The 20,733-nt window shown below is 37.6% G+C and overlaps 1 protein-coding gene and 1 long non-coding RNA gene across 4 annotated transcripts in view; one reads left to right on the forward strand and one right to left on the reverse strand.

Annotated features, from left to right (window-relative positions):
• Positions 1 to 4,630, reverse strand: part of LOC129397744 (uncharacterized) — a 47,294-nt gene extending 42,664 nt beyond the window's left edge. The window contains exon 1 of the long non-coding RNA XR_008625334.2: positions 3,914 to 4,630. This is a non-coding gene — a long non-coding RNA (uncharacterized LOC129397744). The remainder of the gene's footprint in view (positions 1 to 3,913) is intronic.
• Positions 1,477 to 16,070, forward strand: ARRDC3 (arrestin domain containing 3). Of its 3 annotated transcripts, none has more exons than XM_003822771.6 (8): positions 1,477 to 2,023; positions 6,015 to 6,096; positions 8,024 to 8,171; positions 9,182 to 9,284; positions 9,617 to 9,873; positions 10,519 to 10,681; positions 10,957 to 11,111; positions 13,339 to 16,070. In XM_003822771.6, exons 1-8 carry the CDS (start codon positions 1,744 to 1,746, stop codon positions 13,393 to 13,395), a joined length of 1,245 nt encoding a protein of 414 aa, XP_003822819.1. In that variant the 5' UTR covers positions 1,477 to 1,743; the 3' UTR covers positions 13,396 to 16,070. The 3 variants fall into 3 exon arrangements, with proteins under 3 accessions (XP_003822819.1, XP_024784600.1, XP_054968183.1); XM_055112208.1 differs by lacking the exon at positions 1,477 to 2,023 and adding an exon at positions 3,924 to 4,057; XM_024928832.4 differs by lacking the exon at positions 8,024 to 8,171 and having other exon boundaries at positions 1,994 to 2,023.
• Positions 16,071 to 20,733: the final 4,663 nt, after the last annotated feature.

A 20,733-nucleotide genomic window follows, 5' to 3' on the forward strand; every position in this document is an offset into this window, starting at 1 on the left:
TTGTCAACTAAAATCCAACCCCCAAAAGCTTAGTTTCTTTTGAAATAAAACAGCAAGACCAATAAGTTTAGTTTATTGTGACTCATAGGCTCAACCTATCCATATACACTACGCAAAAGAATCTAAAACGTTTAGACACGGACAGCCAAAAATCTTCCAAGGTATTTTTGGTCATACATATATAGAGAGAGAGAGCACCAGATTCATATTTTTTCTTTCTACATTTCTCTTGTAAGGCAGTTCTGTTGATTGCCAGTAATCTAGATGAGTTTATGCTGTTATGCTCTGAATCCCAGTGTGATGTGACGAAAGCACTGCTATTTTTTACCAAACATTCACAATAAAAAGAGAAATGTACCTATATTTAAGATGTATCATGAGAATTACTACGTTAAATGGTCCAAGGCTCTCGGCCGAAAATTAAAGCTTCACACAGTTAATCCCTATTTATATACCAAATCATGCTTTTTAAAAACAATTTTATGCGCTTCACTAATTTCTAACAAAGATTTTCCGATTCTGTTGCAAACAATATGTCAGCTAAACCACTATGTCATATGCCTTTTATAAGGTAGTACTTTTTTAGGCCGAACTCTATTCTTATTCCTCTGGACACGGGAGTTGTAATCATGTCTTACTCTGCAAATCTAGCCGTAGGTGGTGTCTTAAAAGGACTTTTACTTCCTTCGAGGAAGTGATCAAGCTTCCCCCAGCCCCCACCCGTGTCATCCTGGAAACAACTTGGTTGTTTTTCGGTGCTAATTAAGCAATGTAGGAGAAAGAAATTGAGGAGACAGCAAAGCCTATTGATTACATTGTACTTGCTTCTCTACCTCGCTCTTCAAAGGATTAAGGTTCCTTTGACCTCGACTGAGTTCATTTCCACCCTGCCTACAAAGTACTGGTTTAAAAAAAAAAATCCAAGCAAAGTATGCTCTTGTCTATGAACAATATTTCTTGTCCGGTTTTATTACGTTTTCTTTGGAAATTCGTTAGATTATGCTCAACAATCGGCCGCTTGCCCAACCGGTTTCTCCCTTCCCCCATCTCTCTTCACACATCACTTTTTCCTCCTCCCATCCTGGCAGTTGGTAAAACGCTGCAGTGCCGGTAACGCACGCTTCGGGCTGGTCACTGCAGTTTATCCTTACTTGGCTTTGCAAACTCCCCACCCAGCCCTTGTACCCTCGCGCCCTACTCGGCCATTATCTTTCTAGTAGAGTGCGCTCGGTAACGGGCTCCAGATAGCACGTCGAGGGTATACGGTAGCCTGCCTACCAATAGGAGCCCACAATGAAGAGAAGTCAGGTTCAGCCGGCCGGCAGCTCCAGTATCTCCTTCCCCTAGCTCTACACCTACTGTACCCGGGAGCGAGCGGGCAAGGGAGCGAGCGCGGCGCGGCGCGGCGCGGGAGGGGGCGCGCAGGGAGGGCGGACAGCAGCCGCGGCCTGCGCCTGCGCACTGGGGTTGTTTTTCACAAAGCTGCTCTTAAAGTGAGCTGGCAGCCTTTAGCCGCCCGTCTTTGTAAGGAGACCACTGAGACGAGCGGGAGCGCGGAGCAGCAGCCTCTGCTGCCCTGACTTTTTAAGAAATCTCAATGAACTATTTGTAGAGAATCACTGATCCGGCCTGCAAGCATTTTGCACGGCAAAAATATCGATCAGTGTTAAGTGAAGATCACATTTTATATGCGATCTTGACTTTTTTGTCTTACATTATATTTTTATAGATTTTGTTATAAACATGGTGCTGGGAAAGGTGAAGAGTTTGACAATAAGCTTTGACTGTCTTAATGACAGCAATGTCCCTGTGTATTCTAGTGGGGATACCGTCTCAGGAAGGGTAAATTTAGAAGTTACTGGGGAAATCAGAGTAAAATCTCTTAAAATTCATGCAAGAGGACATGCGAAAGTACGCTGGACTGAATCTAGAAACGCCGGCTCCAATACTGCCTATACACAGAATTACACTGAAGAAGTAGAGTATTTCAACCATAAAGACATCTTAATTGGGCACGAAAGAGGTAAGTTTTTGTTATTCAGAAGTCATTGGACTCATTTTCTTTGGAAACGTACCTTTTCAGTTTTCTGAATTAACGTGATTCTACTCCTAGCATAACTAAGCAGTTTGAGAAAGGTTAGCAAAGTTGGAAGGTTTGGATTCTCCTTGACGTTCATCGTGTGTTAAGCCGTAATGCATGCAGGCATCTGCAAAGTGACTGCTAACTACACTTATTCAGCTACCTCTGTACCCGGCTCGGTCTGTGCCACACGCACTTGTAGTCCATTTGCACCTTACTTATAAATTCTGTTTGAATCCAATTCAATCGTTTTACTAATATATTTTCAAATGAATTGGTAAAAGCTGCAGTCTTAGATTTTTGCCCCTTTTACTTGCAACCTAAGATGTAAAAACTGAACTTCGATCAAGAAATGTAATAACATTTTTAAGAGACTTAATGGGTGTGTTTCATTTTTAATATTGGAATGCAAAAGACTTTAAAGAATTGATGACTGTTCTTTCATAAAAGATTTCTGTGGCTTATTTTGACATATGGTATCAACACCCCACGTGTTTTTTTCTCTATTCTTTACCATTCCTTTAAAAATTTACACCCAGCATTCCTTATTTTAAAGGAATGACTATCTGTCATTATGATAGGTATCGAGTCAGGTTTAGAAGCCATTTAGGATCAGTAATTTTCTTTTCCGAGCATCATGTCTAACTTTGGAACGTGCATTCAATGAAACCCATGCCAGTCAAATGGAATTGAAAAGTATAGGGCACGCTGGATTTGATTTTTGGTTAGAAGAGAGAGATAAAGGGTTGTCAAAGGGAGAAGGAGTCCTGAGATTTCCAATCTATTGTTTAAATGGTTACATTGTGGAAATATAGGAGACTCTAGGCTTGTTTTTCTAAGTTTCCACCCTTTGTTAGAAGCGGTTCAATCCTGTTTCGGACCAGTTCTGGGGGGTGGTGAGGAGGGGCGCTTGTTCTGCTCTCAGCAGATTGGTTACACGCGTCAGGTGGTGGCGATGACTTAATTCCTAGCCCAAGAAGAATATAATGTTAAAACTGGTTATGTAATTTTTGTGCCTCTCCTTTTTAATGCAGTATTTGGTTCAGATGTTGGCGATTTTTCAGAAAAAAAATTAGAGACATATTTTACCTTACTTTTTATATGAAAAACGTACATCCTGGAGAAGTGCTGATGACTAAGGCAAGTGAGAAATGAAGGATGCTTTGAGGGACAGTATTAATGCATTATTTTTGAAACTATTAAGGTGAACTCAGTTCTTTAGCAGGATTTTCGTAGTTAGATACAGGTACTTTGCATCCTGAAATAACTAATTAATCTCTCCAAGTGTTAACACTGATAGGAGATGCAAATGCCTAATGACAGCCTTGGTATTTGTTGAAAAGCAGATAGATGACTTTGTGTTTGTACCTTTCTGAATATTGCAGCCTTTTATGAAACGGGTGAAAGAAAACAGATTTTTCTTCAAGGGGTTAAGACTTGCAGTGGGGAAAAGTAGAACAACGAGATGTGAGGACAAATATAATTTCATTAGTTGCACCATGATTTCGTGGTAAAGAAAACTAAATGCCCTGCACCCCCAACAAAATGCCCCCCAAACCCTGCAACGCGTAGACGAGCTCAGTCTGGAATAGTTTCAATGACTTGAAACTGGGAGCTCTCAAACTAGCCTGGTAACTGAGACCCCGCCCCGGGCGCCCGGGATAGGCGGAGCCAGGTTTGTTAGCCTGTTGCTAAGGCGATGGCAGGCGCTGATTGGATTGGGCGCGGGCGGGTGGGGAGAGTGAGCTCGCGCCGCGGCTGGGGCGAGGCTAGGAAACCGGCGTGCGCCGGTAAAGGTTCCTCCAGAGCGACCCCCACCCAGCCCGTACTCACGTTTGTTCCCGGGCTTCTGGGGGCGCCCGGCCCGTGTCACATCATGTTCTGTCGCCCCTCTTTTGGGCCTCCTAAGGGCCATCGAAAGGAAACGACGTCAGGCTTTAACTGAGGAGAGGGCAGACGCTCCTGCCGGCCTTACAGGTGCTGGATGGCCATGGACCCAACTTTAGCAGAAAATCCTTTTCAGATGGAAGTTGGATGGGAAGGGTTGGCAGGACCCCCGTTAACTATCTCCCGAGTGGGAGGTGTCCGGGGACTCCTGTGAACGCTTGTTTTCCCCTTAGCTGAAACAAAGCTTGTTCCCCGACCTCTCCAGTCGCCACACTGTCTACCTTGAGTTGACCTGAGGGGACAGAGCAAAGGCTGGCCCGAGGAAGAAGGAAAGTGATTCCAATATCGAAATTTGGGGGGGGGGGCTTCGACGGGTATCCTCTGCCCCCTCACCCATCGTTTTCCGAAGCCTTCGGGCCCCCGCCTCCCTTGCCGAAACTAAAGGTGTCAGAGTGGCCCGAGCCAGATCGAACCGGTCGCCGGCTGGGGCGTGTAAAGCGGAAGCGCCGCGGCTCGCTCGCCCCGCCCCCCGGCCTGCAGGCTAGGTTGCGCGGGCACGGGCGCGAGCGCCGAGCGACGTATGCCGTATGTATAGCGGGGCGCGCGGGCGGCAGCGGCGGCGGCGGCGGCGGCGGCGGCGCGCGGGCAGGCCGGCTGGGATCTGCTCGCGCCGGTTTAGGCCGGTCCTCTCCTGCTCCGGTCTAGTTCTTGATTGACAGCCCGGCACTTGTTTACCACGGCGCGGCCGCCGCCGCTCGCCTCAATGAGACTGCTGAGCTGGCACAAAAAGGGAGCGAAGAGGGAAGAAAGGGAAAGGAAGGCGAACTTCGGGCGCCTTCGAGGGGAGCGAATTTAAATGGCCCCCAGCTCATCAGCTAGTTTTTGGTTCTGAAATCCGTTCAGGGGAATTTGCACAGGGGACGAGGAAAATTGTATGGAGACATAAGCGAATCACCATGATTTTTAAATGAAAGTATCGACGTATACATGCTTTTTTCCCCCTTTTTCTCGTTTAATATCAGGGAGGCATCACGTTTTTTGTGTATATTCAATACTTTGCTGAAGGAAAGTTAAATAATGTGCCAGTTTTTTCTACTCTGGGGGCTAATCGTAAAGGTTTCTACACCAAGAAAACTAAAAGATATTTCTGTAATTTAAACGCTAAATAGGCACTTTAATGATCTAGAACCCCCTCCCATATTTTCGATTATATTTATTTTCATGCCACTTGAAAAAAAATAATTTCACCAAAAAAATTGGTTGTAAAATGAAAGGTCATCCCTTTTTTATAGAAACTGGAAACTATTAATAGTTAGACTTCATTTTTTTGAAGGATGTTGGACAATATTGTTTCCTTATAAGCCGACACCACCTAAATGCGGTTCTTTGTAATTATCTAAGGTATAGTTTTTGCAAGTTTTAGTCGTTGCTAGGACCAACTGAGTGTTGTGATCATTTTAGATCAATAAGTAATTATTTTTAGTTATAAAACTGACATTAAAATCAATGTGTGGCTTTTTTTTTTTTTTTACTCCGTCTATTTGACAAGGTTTTCTAGTGGTTTTGGAGTATCTATTCTATTCACATCTGGTATTATTATTCCCTATAAACTGACATATTTTAAGAGGGTTGCATGAACAGTTTTTCTTTGATACATTATAGTCTTAATGCGATAAATTTAAGCAAACCGTTGGAGACAAAGGATAGCATTGTCTTACCATGATGTGAGACCCGAGCCTTTTGAGTATATATACTATTTTATAAACAGATGCTTTGCAGTTTGGGTCATTTTCCATTAGAAAAAATAAAAAGCCTGTGGGGTGTGAGTATTCATTATCCCCATTTTACAGATAAGGCAGCTGAAGACAGGATTTTTATTTTGTCCAGAGGAAATGATGAAGTTAGAATTAGAACTCAGATCTCTCAGACTCCAAAGCTTGTTTTGTGGTCTTAATTGTTATGTAAGCATCTTTAAAGTTATGCCACCCTGCGGAGTATGTAAATGTTGAATAATAAATTCTTTGTTTTCTTTTTATGTTTGTTTTAGATGATGATAATTCCGAAGAAGGCTTCCACACTATTCATTCAGGAAGGCATGAATATGCATTCAGCTTCGAGCTTCCACAGACGTAAGTATTATAAATAATAGGCATTTTTATAGATACTCATGATCAGAGCATTATTTTAAAATTAAGTATTCTAAATTTAAACATTTTTAGTTGGGAAAAAAAAACCCTTTTCATTACTGAAACTTGCTAGAGGAAAACAATATATTAAACATAAGAAGCTATTTTTTAATCTAGCGTGGCAAAATTCTAGAAAGCATACTCAATTTTCAGTATTCTATCCTAAAGTTTATGAGGTTTTTAAAATAGGAATAGGGTTTCCTTTAACATGAGTGAATTGGAAGTTGCTAGTCAAATAATAACCACTTTATACTTAGTTTATTATCAATTATCATTATGAGAAAAGATAGACCCTATCAAGTCTTAGTAGCTTCAATTTATAAAAAATTCTATATTCTACTTTTTCTGCTAATACTAACCAATAGCAGTAAGTTTCGAAAATAAAAATAATTAGGAATATCCTAACTTTAGAAATGTTTTTCTTCTGATATGAACTTAATAGCTTCTGTACAAAGAACTATTGGGAAGGTCACACAAGAGATATGACCCAGGCTTAAAAGGAAACATGCATCAAGGATACATTAATATAAAACTTGGAATCTAGTAAGAAAGGAAAAAGGAAAGTGGTATATTCTTGAAGTAATGACAGATTGTTGGAAGAGATGATACAAACTTTTTTTTAAAAAAATGCCTTTTACCAAATATTAAAACCTGCAAAATGGCACTTGTGGTGATTATTCTGGAGAATAAACAGATTACATAAGATTTTGTCAGGTGACAAATGTACATTAATTCTGCATTTGTTAATTCTAGTGCTTGAGATGTTATATATAGAGAGAGAAGTCATAAATGGTATTTTTTAGAAAATTCTATTTACTGTATTATTTGAGAATTTTATTTAGAATATAATGCCCTCATCTAATTTCTGAGAAAAATATTAAAGTCTGTTGATAGAATAAGGCCAATATGGGGCCTGAGTATTTTCAGCGTCATTTAATGTTAAAGTTCTATCTGTAAACCAAAGTCATTTAACATAAATTTTGGATAACTATTAGCATACAGTTTAAGATTTTATTTCTCTGCTATACAAGTTAATGTGGGAGTCTAAAATGCAAAAAAATATATATATATGAAAACACCAGTGTTTCTTATGCTAATCTAAGCTAGCACTCTTGTAAATAACTGAACATTGAGTATTTTACTAATGAAATTATGAAAAAGATACTGAACTTGCTAAAATAAAACCTTCCACAAGTAAAATCTGACAGAGTTAAAAAAAATTTTTTTTTATTCTCTTGACATAGATCAAGAGGACTATATCTTTTTCTTTTGAAGCCCGTAAAGTTAGAGAACAGCCAAACAGGAATTAGAACATGAGTAAACTGAGAGATACAAAAGTAGTTTTTCAGTAAACTTATGAAATATGAAATTTTTGAAACTATAATGACTATTCCAGGCCTTTTCTAGACCTTAATTAGTTGCTATTAAAAGATGATAATTCCCGGCTAATGAGAAGTGGAGTACTATAGGGAATTTGGTCTGAATGTTTAACCAGTGTCTAGAATTTATCAGTAGAAATAGTTAAACCATTCTCAACTTTGTGTTTGAATTCTTGGCCTTTTCAAAAAATGTCCATTAAACTTTCATGATTTTGCCACCATCATTAAAAGTAGCCTCCTCTTAGTTTAAATGGATTGTATTCTTCTGGCTTTTTAAAGCAAAATTTTAAAGATATTTATCGTTTATTCTTAGTTGGAAATAGGAAGTTTTTTCCCCAATGACTTATCCCTTTGGAAATTTTTTAAATTATATGTTTGATACCTCATTGGAACATAAACAATACAATATATTAACACGTCTATTCTGACCTACTGTGTAATTGTTAGAAAGAGGTATAAAATTAATATATTGACCTTTATATTCTGCACAGACCACTCGCTACCTCATTCGAAGGCCGACATGGCAGTGTGCGCTATTGGGTGAAAGCCGAATTGCACAGGCCTTGGCTACTACCAGTAAAATTAAAGAAGGAATTTACAGTCTTTGAGCATATAGATATCAACACTCCTTCATTACTGGTAAGAATTGACTGAATTATTTATTCTTTGTTTTTGGCATATAAATATTAAAGAATAATCAATCACCTAAACTATGCAGTTGTCATAATTTAAAAATACTGGTTTTCTTTTAAAATTTCATAAATACACATTTTCTTAAATACAGTCAAGAACACTGAAATTAATGAAAAATATGCTCATATTTTTGACATTGTAGTACCTTTAAGTAAATATAAAACTAAGACCAGTATATGATATGAAGTATCTCTTACTCAGAGTATGACAGCCATAACAAAAAACAGATCTGGTCCTTGGATGATTTGAGTGGAAGAAGAGCAGTAGTATCTTTTATTATAATACAATATCACTTACTTGACAATATCATAATCTAAAATTTGTACTATACTTTGTTATTCCAATAGAGGGATAGTTGTCAAATAATGGGGAATCATTAGTTTCATTAAAAAACTTAACTCCTTTTTTAAAGAAATCTATTTTTAATTGCATTTGTCTGAAAATAATTCAAATTTGACTTAAAACTTTATTTGATTTAAACAAATGATAACATCTTTAAAGCACATAAGAAATGGGCATTTTCCTTTTTTACATATTGATTTTTTTATATTCTCAGAGAAAGATGTTAACATTTGGAATTATAATCAGATTGCTTTCTTTGCTGCCTTTTTAAGGCAGTTTAAATGGAATGTGGAAAGGGTTTTTTTTATTTGGTTGGTTTTTGATTACTACATTTGTAAATAGTGTGAGCTAAAAAACTATGTTTATGGGATAGGCTGTAAACCCTTTACCTTTTTTTTCTAATTGAATGGAAATTTATATAAAAATAAAAGTAATGGTATAATTCAAAACCATCGGTTAGTTAAAAAATAAGAAGTATGTCTGGATACAAAAAAAAAGCAAAACCAGTTTTAATTTTTAATTTTCCACAAATTTAGGGTTATATTTTAAAATATTCTGGTATTGATTGTACCAATCCATACACTGACCTTTTTCTCTTAATTTTTTTCTTACAGTCACCCCAAGCAGGCACAAAAGAAAAGACACTCTGTTGCTGGTTCTGTACCTCAGGCCCAATATCCTTAAGTGCCAAAATTGAAAGGAAGGGCTATACCCCAGGTATGTAAGAGGTAGATTCCCACAAAAAACTTTTCTTCACTTAGCTTTTGTGTATAAATTTATAATATGACTACTAAATATAAACATAATATAGTATTCTTTTGTGAAATAACAAATTGTGCTTATCCATTTGTTTTTTTCACAAAGTAGAATGTAGTTTCCTTTTTCAAATAGCTACTGATTAGTTCATTTCTATGACTCAAGTTATTTGCAGTTCCTGGGACATCTTTTCATGTATGTTAGTTGCACTTTCTTACTTTAGCTTTAAGAACCTTGACTTCTTTTGTTGTTTTTTTCTAACAGTAGATATGTATATATTTTTCCCTCTCTAGGTGAATCAATTCAGATATTTGCTGAGATTGAGAACTGCTCTTCCCGAATGGTGGTGCCAAAGGCAGCCATTTACCAAACACAGGCCTTCTATGCCAAAGGGAAAATGAAGGAAGTAAAACAGCTTGTGGCTAACTTGCGTGGGGAATCCTTATCATCTGGAAAGACAGAGACGTGGAATGGCAAGTTGCTGAAAATTCCACCAGTTTCTCCCTCTATCCTCGACTGTAGTATAATCCGCGTGGAATATTCACTAATGGTATGTACACATTTAAGAGGTTTTTTCCTTTCTTTTTTCTTTTTTGAAACACCTGTCACCCAGGCTGGAATGCAGTGGCACAGTCTCAGCTCCGCTACAGCCTCTGCTTTCTGGGCTCCAGTGATCTTCCCACCTCAGCTCCCAAGTAGTTGGGACTACAGGTGTGCCTGTAGCCATGCCTGGATAATTTTTATATTTTTTGTAGTGATGGAGTTTGACCATGTCGCCCAGGTTGGTCTTGAACTCCTGGGCTCAAGTGATCCATCCACCATGGCCTCCCAAAATGTTGGAATTATAGGCATGAGCCACAGTGCCTGGCCCAAGAGGTTTCTGGTGTTTTGTTTTGTTTTGTTTTTAAGTCTTAAAGTTATGACATAGTTTTGTCTTACATCCAGAATTTGATTTTTTTTAATTCCATATATAGTGACATATAAAATACATAACTCTTTATATAGTTTGACTTACAATTATACCTTATATGTAAATGTACTATACAGAATTATACATAAAAGAGAAACTTTTCATGTATGTAAGTTTAAAAATGAAGTAAATGGGGGTTTCAAATAACATTAAAATTGGTTATGAGTTTTTGAAAAGGAAATCATACTTGGCATTCTAAACTTAATATTTCTTTGCAATGTTTAGGTATATGTGGATATTCCTGGAGCTATGGATTTATTTCTTAATTTGCCACTTGTCATCGGTACCATTCCTCTACATCCATTTGGTAGCAGAACCTCAAGTGTAAGCAGTCAGTGTAGCATGAATATGAACTGGCTCAGTTTATCACTTCCTGAAAGACCTGAAGGTAATTTGATAATACACATCTAAGCTTAATCTCTTACTATTATTATCAAGAAAATTATTTTGCCTCTGATATTTTATGACCCTAGATGAACGTAATCTTTCCCTAAAGAAAGTAGATGTGCCCCTAATATTCAGTTTTGATTATATGTCTTCATAGTTTTGATCACCAAACAATAATTATTTTACCTTGACGTTGCTTTTTAATACCTACTATTCTGTGTATTTTGACATGCATAAGAACATGCTGTTCGAATTGCGTGTATCTTTTTCCTTCAGCACCACCCAGCTATGCAGAAGTGGTAACAGAGGAACAAAGGCGGAACAATCTTGTACCAGTGAGTGCTTGTGATGACTTTGAGAGAGCCCTTCAAGGACCACTGTTTGCATATATCCAGGAGTTTCGATTCTTGCCTCCACCTCTTTATTCAGAGGTAAGTACCTACTCCTTAAGTATGAAATGAACTGGCTATCTTGGGAAATAGCATTGCAGGCATTTTTTTTTCTTAATGTTATTAGATCTTGATTATCATGATAACAGAACAAATAATTTAAAACAACAGATTAAAAGTTAATATTAGGGTCGTCAATATTTACTAAGTTTGATGCAGAGGTAGGACTGTTCACTTATTAGGGAATTAAGATAATGATCTAACCTCATGTTGAATTACTAATTTTTTTTCTCTTAAACTTGTATCTTGAGACACTTTTTTTGAAGGAAGAATTTTGTATATCCAAGCATCGATAGGAAGAACTAGCATTTTGCAAACACTGATTAAATAGTAGAATTTATCTTATTCATGATGCTTTTCCAATTGCATATTTTGACATTCTCAGTCATAAGAAATAATGTATTTGTGATAACATCTTAAAACGACATTCCCACATGGTTAGACTATTTTCATTCATCTCATATTGATGGCAGCTAAGCACTTAAATGTAAATAAAACGTGGCCCTTAGGAGAAACCCACAGATTACTGAGGAAAACAAGCTAAGAAGCAAAATATTATATAATAATGTGATAAAATGCACAGCTCATTTGAGAAGCAGCTTATTAGGTCTTGGGCATCAGGTGGGGCTTCTTGAAAAGGTGACTATTAAGCTGAATTTTGAAGAATGAGTAGTCCTCAAAAGGCAGGAAGAACAGTGTATGTAAAGACAAGGAGTGAGTAGGTGGGGTGTCCAGTAATTTCAGGATATTTCAGAGTGACTTTAGCCACTAGTACACATTTTTAAGGGGTTTTGGAGTTGGTTTTGATACCAAAATAATTCTGTAAATTACTAGAATCAGCTTTTTCTTTTGGTTACTGTAATTTACATAGGTGTTTTACTCTGAAATATTACTCCCAAATTAAACATTAGGGGATTGTTCATCATATTTCTCTTTTTTTTTTATTAACACCATAACTGGAAGGGTCAGTTTTCCTTTGGTTGTGATGATATGAGATCTTCTTCATTCATTGATTATAGAATATTCAGAATTATTGATGAGACATAATTTTTTCTATTTATTTTCTAATACATACACTTTCTATTAGATGCTAAAAGTGTTCTGCCACTTGTTACAGATTTTGTCATTACATTTTTACTTGGACATTTCTGTCTTGCTTATTAAGTCAGTCATTTCTGGCTTGATTTGAGGCTTCCTGGCTGTCCAAGGAGGCATTTTAAAAAGAATGACAATCTAAGTATAGTTCACTTTTAAGCAATTTGTGGGAAAATTCTGCCTCCTTTTAAAAAGCACTAAAGATAATTTACAACTTTTAAAACCCTAAAATATGTTCAGGGTGTGATTTAACTAAAAGTTATTTGGCTTTTTTCCTTCAAAAATGTGTTTTACCTAAAGCTTCTGAGGCAATTTGGGTTGTTCCACATTTAGATGCAAGTGGATGGGGTCTCGTCCAAAAGCTCTTTCAGTAAAAAATATATTAAACCCAACAATTTGCTTTTCTATGACCATTCTCTTTGTACTTGAGAAGCAACTTTTCATTAAAAATATGTGCATATAAAAGTCACTCTGAAGATAAAGAAGGTGGGAGGAAACCTCTTGAGTGTTTTGGGTTCAGCAGTTTTATTTCCTGATACACTGCGTTTTTGGCCTTCTGTGGGATTTTACACCCATGAGTTATTACCTCACATAAGCACATTGTTCATGTGAGTAAACAAATTGTTTGCACATTGTATAAACAAAGAGCATTGTTTATACGATTTCATTTTTCCAAAGTCAGAGGAAGCGATGAGTTAACTTTTTTGTAGAAGGATGAAAGGGGTGCTTTACAAAAGGAGATGATTGCTATGAAGATATTCTACGTTGTGTATTTAGGTCTTAATTAAGTACTACTAAAGTACTGAGTAAAAGTCTTCATTCACTGATAAAATTTTACTGTTAATTTTTGTGAAATAGGGGACTATTCAGACATGCCTTTATAAAGCTTGTTAATCTAGTAATTAAATATCAGGTACTATAGGTACCAACACCCTTTCCTCCCCACATAGCATTTCAGGTATGAAAAGAGAATAATTGGATATAATATGCTAACAAGCTGTGTTTGCTCTCTGATTACATTTCTTGACTAGTATTCAGAATTGTAGTCATTTGCTACATTCTTCCTAGACCTCATGAAATAACTCTGTAAACTTTTTTTCTCATTTCTTTCTAGATTGATCCAAATCCTGATCAGTCAGCAGATGATAGACCATCCTGCCCCTCTCGTTGAAGGAACACTTGGTTGAATCAAGTTGATGTGGGTTCCGAACTGTATCTCTTCCGGCTGAGGACAGAGAAGTATCTTGGAGACACGTTTCAGAGGAAGTGGAATTGCTTTTGCCCAGAAAAATGGCAAATGCATGAAACAACCAGTGATCATGCTTTAGAAGCCTACAGCAACATTCTGGGACTGCTCCAACATGCTTGAAGATCTAAGCTTTTCTCTTTTAAAACTGGCACATACTCAGAGCAGTCTTCTTAGCCTATGGTCGTACGTGTCAAGACATCACGTTGTAAAGAGGGATGATTTCCTTCTTTTGATTTGAAAATTTGCACATGCTCAATGCTTACATTGTGCGGTTCGATGTCACTACAGCTTCTTTTTTTTTTTTTTTTTTTTCTATTTTTGCCAGACTCCTGATACTCTTAAAACTTGTTTGTGGTCAGCACAACAAGGAACAAAACAAAGCTTTGAAAAAACTTTAACATGAAAAAACGCACTGACATTTTTTTTTATTTAATATAGCCTGGACTTTTCCTGCGTATGCACATGCTCAGAATTGTCTACTAGGCTGACCATGTATCACCTCTTCAGCTTGGATCCAATTGTGGATTTATTTACAAACATCAAATGCCTTCAAGCCAATCCTTTTTGCTGTATGTTTTGCAGCCTACTGTAGTAGATACGCAACAGATAATGTGGGGAAAAAAGAGATAAGAGGAGGAAGCTAATAAGAGACTGTCAAGATTGTATACCTTCTTGGTTTCTTTTAAGAATTTGTTGCCTTTCTACTATTACAGCAAAGCAGCATTTTGTTACTGACTGCCTAAAATCACTTAATCTCAGGTGAACGCATCACTTGCCAAACTGTTGGAATGCTATTTGTGTTTTGTTGCACTGTTTTTTTCGTTTGTTTGTTTGTTTATTTGGTTGGCTTTTTGGAGAGGGAAATTTGGAAACGGGACATACACAAAAGTTACACACCCACATCCCCTTTTTATCATGACATACAAGAAGAAACTAGCAGAGCTAAGAATGGAGTGAAGAAAGGCAGTATGGCAGGCACCAGCAAAGAGTTGAGGGCTGTTGCTCTTAAAAATTATTTTTTTTATTATTATTTTAAAAGTATGGAAGTTTTCCATTCACTGGGGAAAGGAGGGAAAAGTGCATTTATTTTTATACAGAGTTACTTAATTACCTCCAAAACACATATGTTGGAAATCGTTTTTGCTGGTGCAAAGTATATTAATGAGCAGGAATACATACATTGAGGTTATGAATAGAGAGCTCAATTTGTACCTTTGCTATCTTGCTCAAGCTTGGTATGGCATGAAAACTCGACTTTATTCCAAAAGTAACTTCAAAATTTAAAATACTAGAACGTTTGCTGTGATAAATCTTTTGGATTTTTGTGTTTTTCTAATGAGAATACTGTTTTTCATTACCTAAAGAACAATTTGCTAAACATGAGAAATCACTCACTTTGATTATGTATAGATTACATAGGAAGAACAATCACATCAGTAAGTTATAGTTTATATTAAAGGTAATTTTCTGTTGGCTCATAACAAATATACCAGCATTCATGATAGCATTTCAGCATTTTCCAAGGTACCAAGTGTACTTATTTTGTTGTTGTTGTTGTTGTTGTATTTTAGAAGGAATTCAGCTCTGATGTTTTTAAAGAAAACCAGCATCTCTGATGTTGCAACATACGTGTAAAATGGGTGTTACATCTATCCTGCCATTTAACCCCACAGTTAATAAAGTGGCTGAAAATAATAGTAGCTCTGGCTTGGTGCTTGACCTGGTTAAATACTGTCTTAAAGCTCATACAAAACAAATAGGCTTTTCCATAAGTGGCCTTTAAGAAAACATGGAAGACAATTCATGTTTGACAAATGCTGACAGGGTGAAGAAAGCCCAGTGTAAAAATGAATCGCGTTTTAAGTGATTCGGTTAAAGGGTTTGGGCTCCCGTAGCAAACTAATACTAGATAATAAGGAAATGGGGGTGAAATATTTTTTTATTGTTGAATCATTTTGTGAATGTCCCCCTCAAAAAAAGCTAATGGAATATTTGGCATAAAGGGCATTTGGTGGTTTTATTTTTGTTTGAGGGGGATTGTCAGAAAATCCCTTTTCTCTCTTACGTCTAACTGACTAGGGAACAATTGTTGATATGCATAGCATTGGAATACTTGTCATTATATACTCTTACAAATAACACATGAAGCAAGAATGACCAATATTCTGATAATTGGCACTGGATCACAAAATGTGATAAAACTTTAAATGTATAAAACTTTATCAAATAAAGTTTTATTTTCTCCTTTAAAATGTATTTCTTTAGAGGCATTACTTTTTTAAAAATATTGGTCAATTCCTGACATAAGATGTGAGGTTCACAGTTGTATTCCAGTATTCAAGATAGATTCCTGATTTTTCAATTAGGAAAAGTAAAATCCAAAATGTTAGCAAAACAAAGTGCAATATTAAATGTTTGCTTTATAGATTATATTCTATGGCTGTTTGTAATTTCTCTTTTTTTCCTTTTTTATTTGGTGCTGAATATGTCCTTGTAGGCTCTGTTTTAAGAAAACAATATGTGGGAAATGATTTAATTTTTCCTATTGCTCTTCCTTGTGGAAAATAAAGTGTTTTGTTTTTTTCTGTTTTGTATAATTGTTTGGAGATTTATTTGAATCTTGATCATATTAGTAACTCACCATACATGCAAACACATTAAATTAAACTATTAAACTCTATTTTAAGCCATTCTGGGTAAGAATTGTATCTAGGTCTGTACTAAAGAAAATTACTGACCAACTCATAGGCTAAAGTAGTCCTCCTGTCTCAACCTCCGAAGTAGCTAGGACTACAGGTGCACACCACCACACCCAGCTAATTTTCTAATTTTTTTGTAGTCATGGTCTCACTATGTTACCCAAGCTGATCTCAAACTCGGGCCTCCAGCGATCCTCCCAACTTGGCTTCACAAAGCACTGGGATTACAGGCGTGAGACACCATGTCCAGACTCTAAATTTCAATCTTAAATATGAAGCAAACTTAACCAGGTAAAATAATTCACTTTCAGGCACCAATTCCTTCTCACTGTGTTGTGTTCAAATTACCAGTATTTCAAGAGTACATAAACATAACATAGTTTTTTTTTTTTTTAAAGAGAGTGTCTCACTTTGTCACCCAGGCTGCAGTGTAGTGGCAGGATCTCGGCCCACTTCAGCCTTGACTTTCCAGGTTCAAGCAATCCTCCTGCCTCAGACCCCCAAGTAGCTGAGACTACAGGCATGCCCCACCATGCCCAGCTTATTTTTGTGTTTTTTGTGGAGATGAGATTTTGCCATGTTGCCCAGGCTGGTCTCAAACTCCTGGACTCAAGTGATCCACCCTACTTGGCCTCCAAAGTGCTAGGATTACAGGCACAAACCACCACGCCCGGCCTAGAAGTTAACATTAATTTCTAATTTTTGAAGAATATTTCTAAATTTCTTTAAATTTTAAAAACAGTGAATATTCTTTGTCTTAAAAGAATCTTAATTTTATAGTGTCTGATAACCTTAGAAGTACTTTTGGAATCGCATTTAGAATTTTTCTTCAGTGTTTATACATTAATGCATGAGTTATCAAGTTGTATATGGGCCTTACTATATGATTCTCCAATATTTCTTCCCAAACATATATTCACATGCAAGGTATGTTACAAAGAGGCATCTAGACATACATTTTGGGTTTTTTGTTTTGTTTTTTGAGACAGGGTCTTGCTCTTTTGCCCAGTCTGGAGTACAGTGATACGATCACAGCTCACTACAGCCTTGACCTCCCAGGCTCAAGAGATCCTCCCACTTCAGCCTCCCCAGTAGCTGGTACTACAAGCATGTGCCACTATGCCTGCTAATTTTTTTTAAATGTTTGTAGAGCTGGTGTCTCTCTATGTTGCCCAGGCTGGTCTCAAATTCCTGGTCTCAAGCAATCCTGCTGGCCTCCCAAAGTGTTGGGATTACAGGCAAGAGCCACAGAGCCTGGCATAGACATACAAATATATACATTTTGTATACATTTATAGCTAATTAATTTTAGGAAGTACTGGCATCCTTTTCACTCAACCAGAAGCCAGTGATAACATAGTAACGTCTTAATACATTAAGGAATAACAAGCCAGGCGCATAATCCCAGCACCTCTGGTAGGCGAATCTCCTGAGGTCAGGAGTTCGAGATCAGCCTGGCCAACATGGGAAAATCCCGTCTCTACTAAAAATACAAAAATTAGCTGGTCGTGGTGGCATGTGCCTGTAATCCCAGCTACTCAGAAGGCTGAGGCACAAGAATCACTTGAACCCGGGAGGCAGAGGCTGCAGTGAGCCAAGATCATGCCACTGTACTCCAGCCTGGGTGACAGAGTTAAGACTGTCTCAAAAAAAAAAAAAAAAATTAAGGAATAGCAATGACAGTGTGGAAGAGGGGAGCTGTAGAATGAGAAGGGTAGACCTAGGTTCTGGGTTCAGTAAGTTTAGATGGAGCATTGAACAAAATGCAAGTTGATTTCCTTATCTACAAAGTGGAAAAGTAGCTACCCAAGGTCATTTTCACCACTGGAGGTATGAGCTTATACATCTTTTTTTTTTCAAGACTGGGTCTCTATGCTCCTGCCTCAGCCTCCAGATTAGCTAGCACCACAGGCATGTGCCACCATGCCCAGCTAGTGTTTTATAGAGACAAGAGTCTTGCTTTGTTGCCCACGTTGGCCTCAAACTCCTGGCCTCAGGTGATCCTCCCCCTTCAGCCTCCCAAAGCGTTGTTACACATCTTTTAAGTAAGAAGATAATGCTGTAAATAAGTTATATTGGACAGTCACCACATTGCTTCTAGGACTGTATTAGAATACTTATAGACGTTGAGTTCAACGTCCCTCAGGTTACATAAGAGCATTAATTATATTCTGTTTTTGCATTAACTCAACTACACTTTGATCAAAGTCCTATTGCCATTAGTTATAATTTGTTGAATGGCTGAACTTGGTATATTTATCAGGACTTCTGGTTGTAGGATAGCGAGAAATTCAGACTAGCTTAAGAAAAAACTGAATATATTAACTTGTAATTCCAGGAATAAAATATATTAAACACATTTGAATCCAGGAATCCAAATAATGCCCTGAGGACATACTCTTTTAGTGCTTCATCTTACCCTTTTTTATATTGGCCTTATTCTTTCATATTAGCCTTACTTTTTCATGTTAGATGGACCAGGAAAGACGACCCCTTTTATAGTTGAAGGATGACATACCACCTAGAGTCCCAAATCACCTTTTTTTTTTTTTTTTTTGGAGTCAAGGTCTGGCTCTGTCACCCAGGCTGGAGGAAAATGGTGCGATCTCTGCTCATTGCAACCTCCACCATCTCACAGGCTCAAACCATCCTCCCACCTCAGCCTCCCAAGTAGCTGGGACTACAGGCATGTGCCACCGCACCAGCTAATTTTTGTATTTTTGGTAGAGATGGGGTTTTGCCATGTTGCTCAGGCTGGTCCTGAACCCCTGGCCTCAAGCAATCTTCCCTCCTGGCCTCCCAAAGTGTTAAGATTACAGGCATGAGCCACTGCACCTGGTGCCAAAATCACTTCTTAAGAGAGATTGTGATTGGCCAATACCTGGGTCATATTTTATACCACTTAAAATGGGTTTCTCAATAGAAAGAGTTCTGTTTCCAGAAAGGACAAAGTGATTACTACAGTCTTGCTATTTCAAGTGATGTCTAAACCAGCAGCAATGGCATCCCGCAGAAGCTCATTAGAAAAATCGACTATCAAGATCTACCCTAGAACACTGACCCACATGACCCAGGTAACGTTTTTGAGATAGAACTTCGTAACTACTGAAATAGTAGGCAGTTATACCTTCCGAATTTTTTTTTTTTTTTTTTTGAGACAGAGTCTCACTCTGTTGACCAGGCTGGAGTGCAGTGGCACGATCTCGGCTCACCGCAACCTCTGCCTCCTGGGTTCAAGTGATTCTCCTGCCTCAGCCTCCCGAGTAGCTGAGATTAGAAGTGCGCACCACCACGCCTGGCTAATTTTTGTATTTTTAGTAGACACAGGGTTTCGCCATGTTGGCCAGGCTGGTTTCAAATTCCTGACCTCAGGTGATCTGCCCACCTCGGCCTCCCAAAGTGCTGGGATTAAAAGCGTGAGCCACCGCGCCCAGCCTTACCTTTGGAATTTTTATGTCAGTAATCAACATTTCTCAAAACTTCCATTACAAAATAATGACATAATTCTACCTCTTCATTTTTTGATATCAAAGTCAATACAGAAGGGAGACAAATGTTTCCAACTAGACAAAAACTTTATTAATATAGTTTATTTTGACTTTTGAGAAATATAATCTGCAATATTTTAACAAAAAATAACAGAAAAATAATAGGGAAATGAAATAAATGAATGAATATGGAAGGATCACTGCAAATCCAAGACAACTAGTGGTTTGAAAATCCAAAGGTATGTCTACCTGGAAATGGAACCAGTATCACTCTATTTGACTGTCGGACAGCATAAAGTTAAACATATAAGGAAAAAAAAATTTTTGAACCACCTTCGCAATACCAACTTAAATATATGATGTCAAGATAGTATATCTTGACAAGGCAAAAAAGCAATAAAGTTGCTTTGGAATAGTTTCTAGCATTTACATGTCAAAAATATATATCCTAAGGTAATTCAAGAAAACAAATGTTTACGACATTTATATTACGAGTCTGTAATACAGCATAGCTAATTCTAACTAGAAATGATTTTTTGCTACTTCTGAATTCAAGACCTAGATAAGTTCTCACATCAATTTCCTGTCCAAATAATAATTACTACTTCTGGCATTGGTAGGTCTCTGGGGAAGTTAATAAGACAGTAAGTTAGAACATAACTGTATAATTTAGAAGTCTGTTTACTAGTTACATAAGACAGTCTTACCAGTGAATAGAAGGAAATGAGAGATTAAAATGTACTCTCCTAATTTTTTTTTTTTTTTGACAGAGTCTCGCTCTATCACCCACGCTGGAGTGCAGTGGCACAATCTTGGCTCACTACAACCTCTGCCTCCCAGGTTCAAGCAATTCTCCTGCCTCAGCCTCCTGTTAGCTGGGACTACAGGTGCCAGCCACCATGCATGGCTAATTTTTGTATTTTCAGTAGAGACAGGGTTTCACCATGTTGGTCAGGCTGGTCTTGAACTCCTGACCTCAGGTGATCCGTCCACCTCGGCCTCCCAAAGTGCTGGGATTACAGGCATGAGCCACTGTGCCCAGTTTACTCTCTTAATTTTTAACCTTATAAAAT

This window comes from Pan paniscus, chromosome 4, assembly GCF_029289425.2.
Source record: "Pan paniscus chromosome 4, NHGRI_mPanPan1-v2.0_pri, whole genome shotgun sequence".
Taxonomy (NCBI): Eukaryota; Metazoa; Chordata; class Mammalia; order Primates; family Hominidae; genus Pan; species Pan paniscus.

What these genes read in the sequence shown, in the direction of transcription:
- ARRDC3 (XM_003822771.6), top strand. Translation starts at nt 1,744, where the DNA reads ATGGTGCTGGGAAAGGTGAAGAGTTTGACAATAAGCTTTGACTGTCTT. An exon ending in CTTAATTGGGCACGAAAGAG is followed by an intron (nt 2,024 to 6,014) that starts GTAAGTTTTTGT and finishes TGTTTGTTTTAG; the next exon opens with ATGATGATAATTCCGAAGAA. An exon ending in ACTTCCTGAAAGACCTGAAG is followed by an intron (nt 10,682 to 10,956) that starts GTAATTTGATAA and finishes TTTTTCCTTCAG; the next exon opens with CACCACCCAGCTATGCAGAA.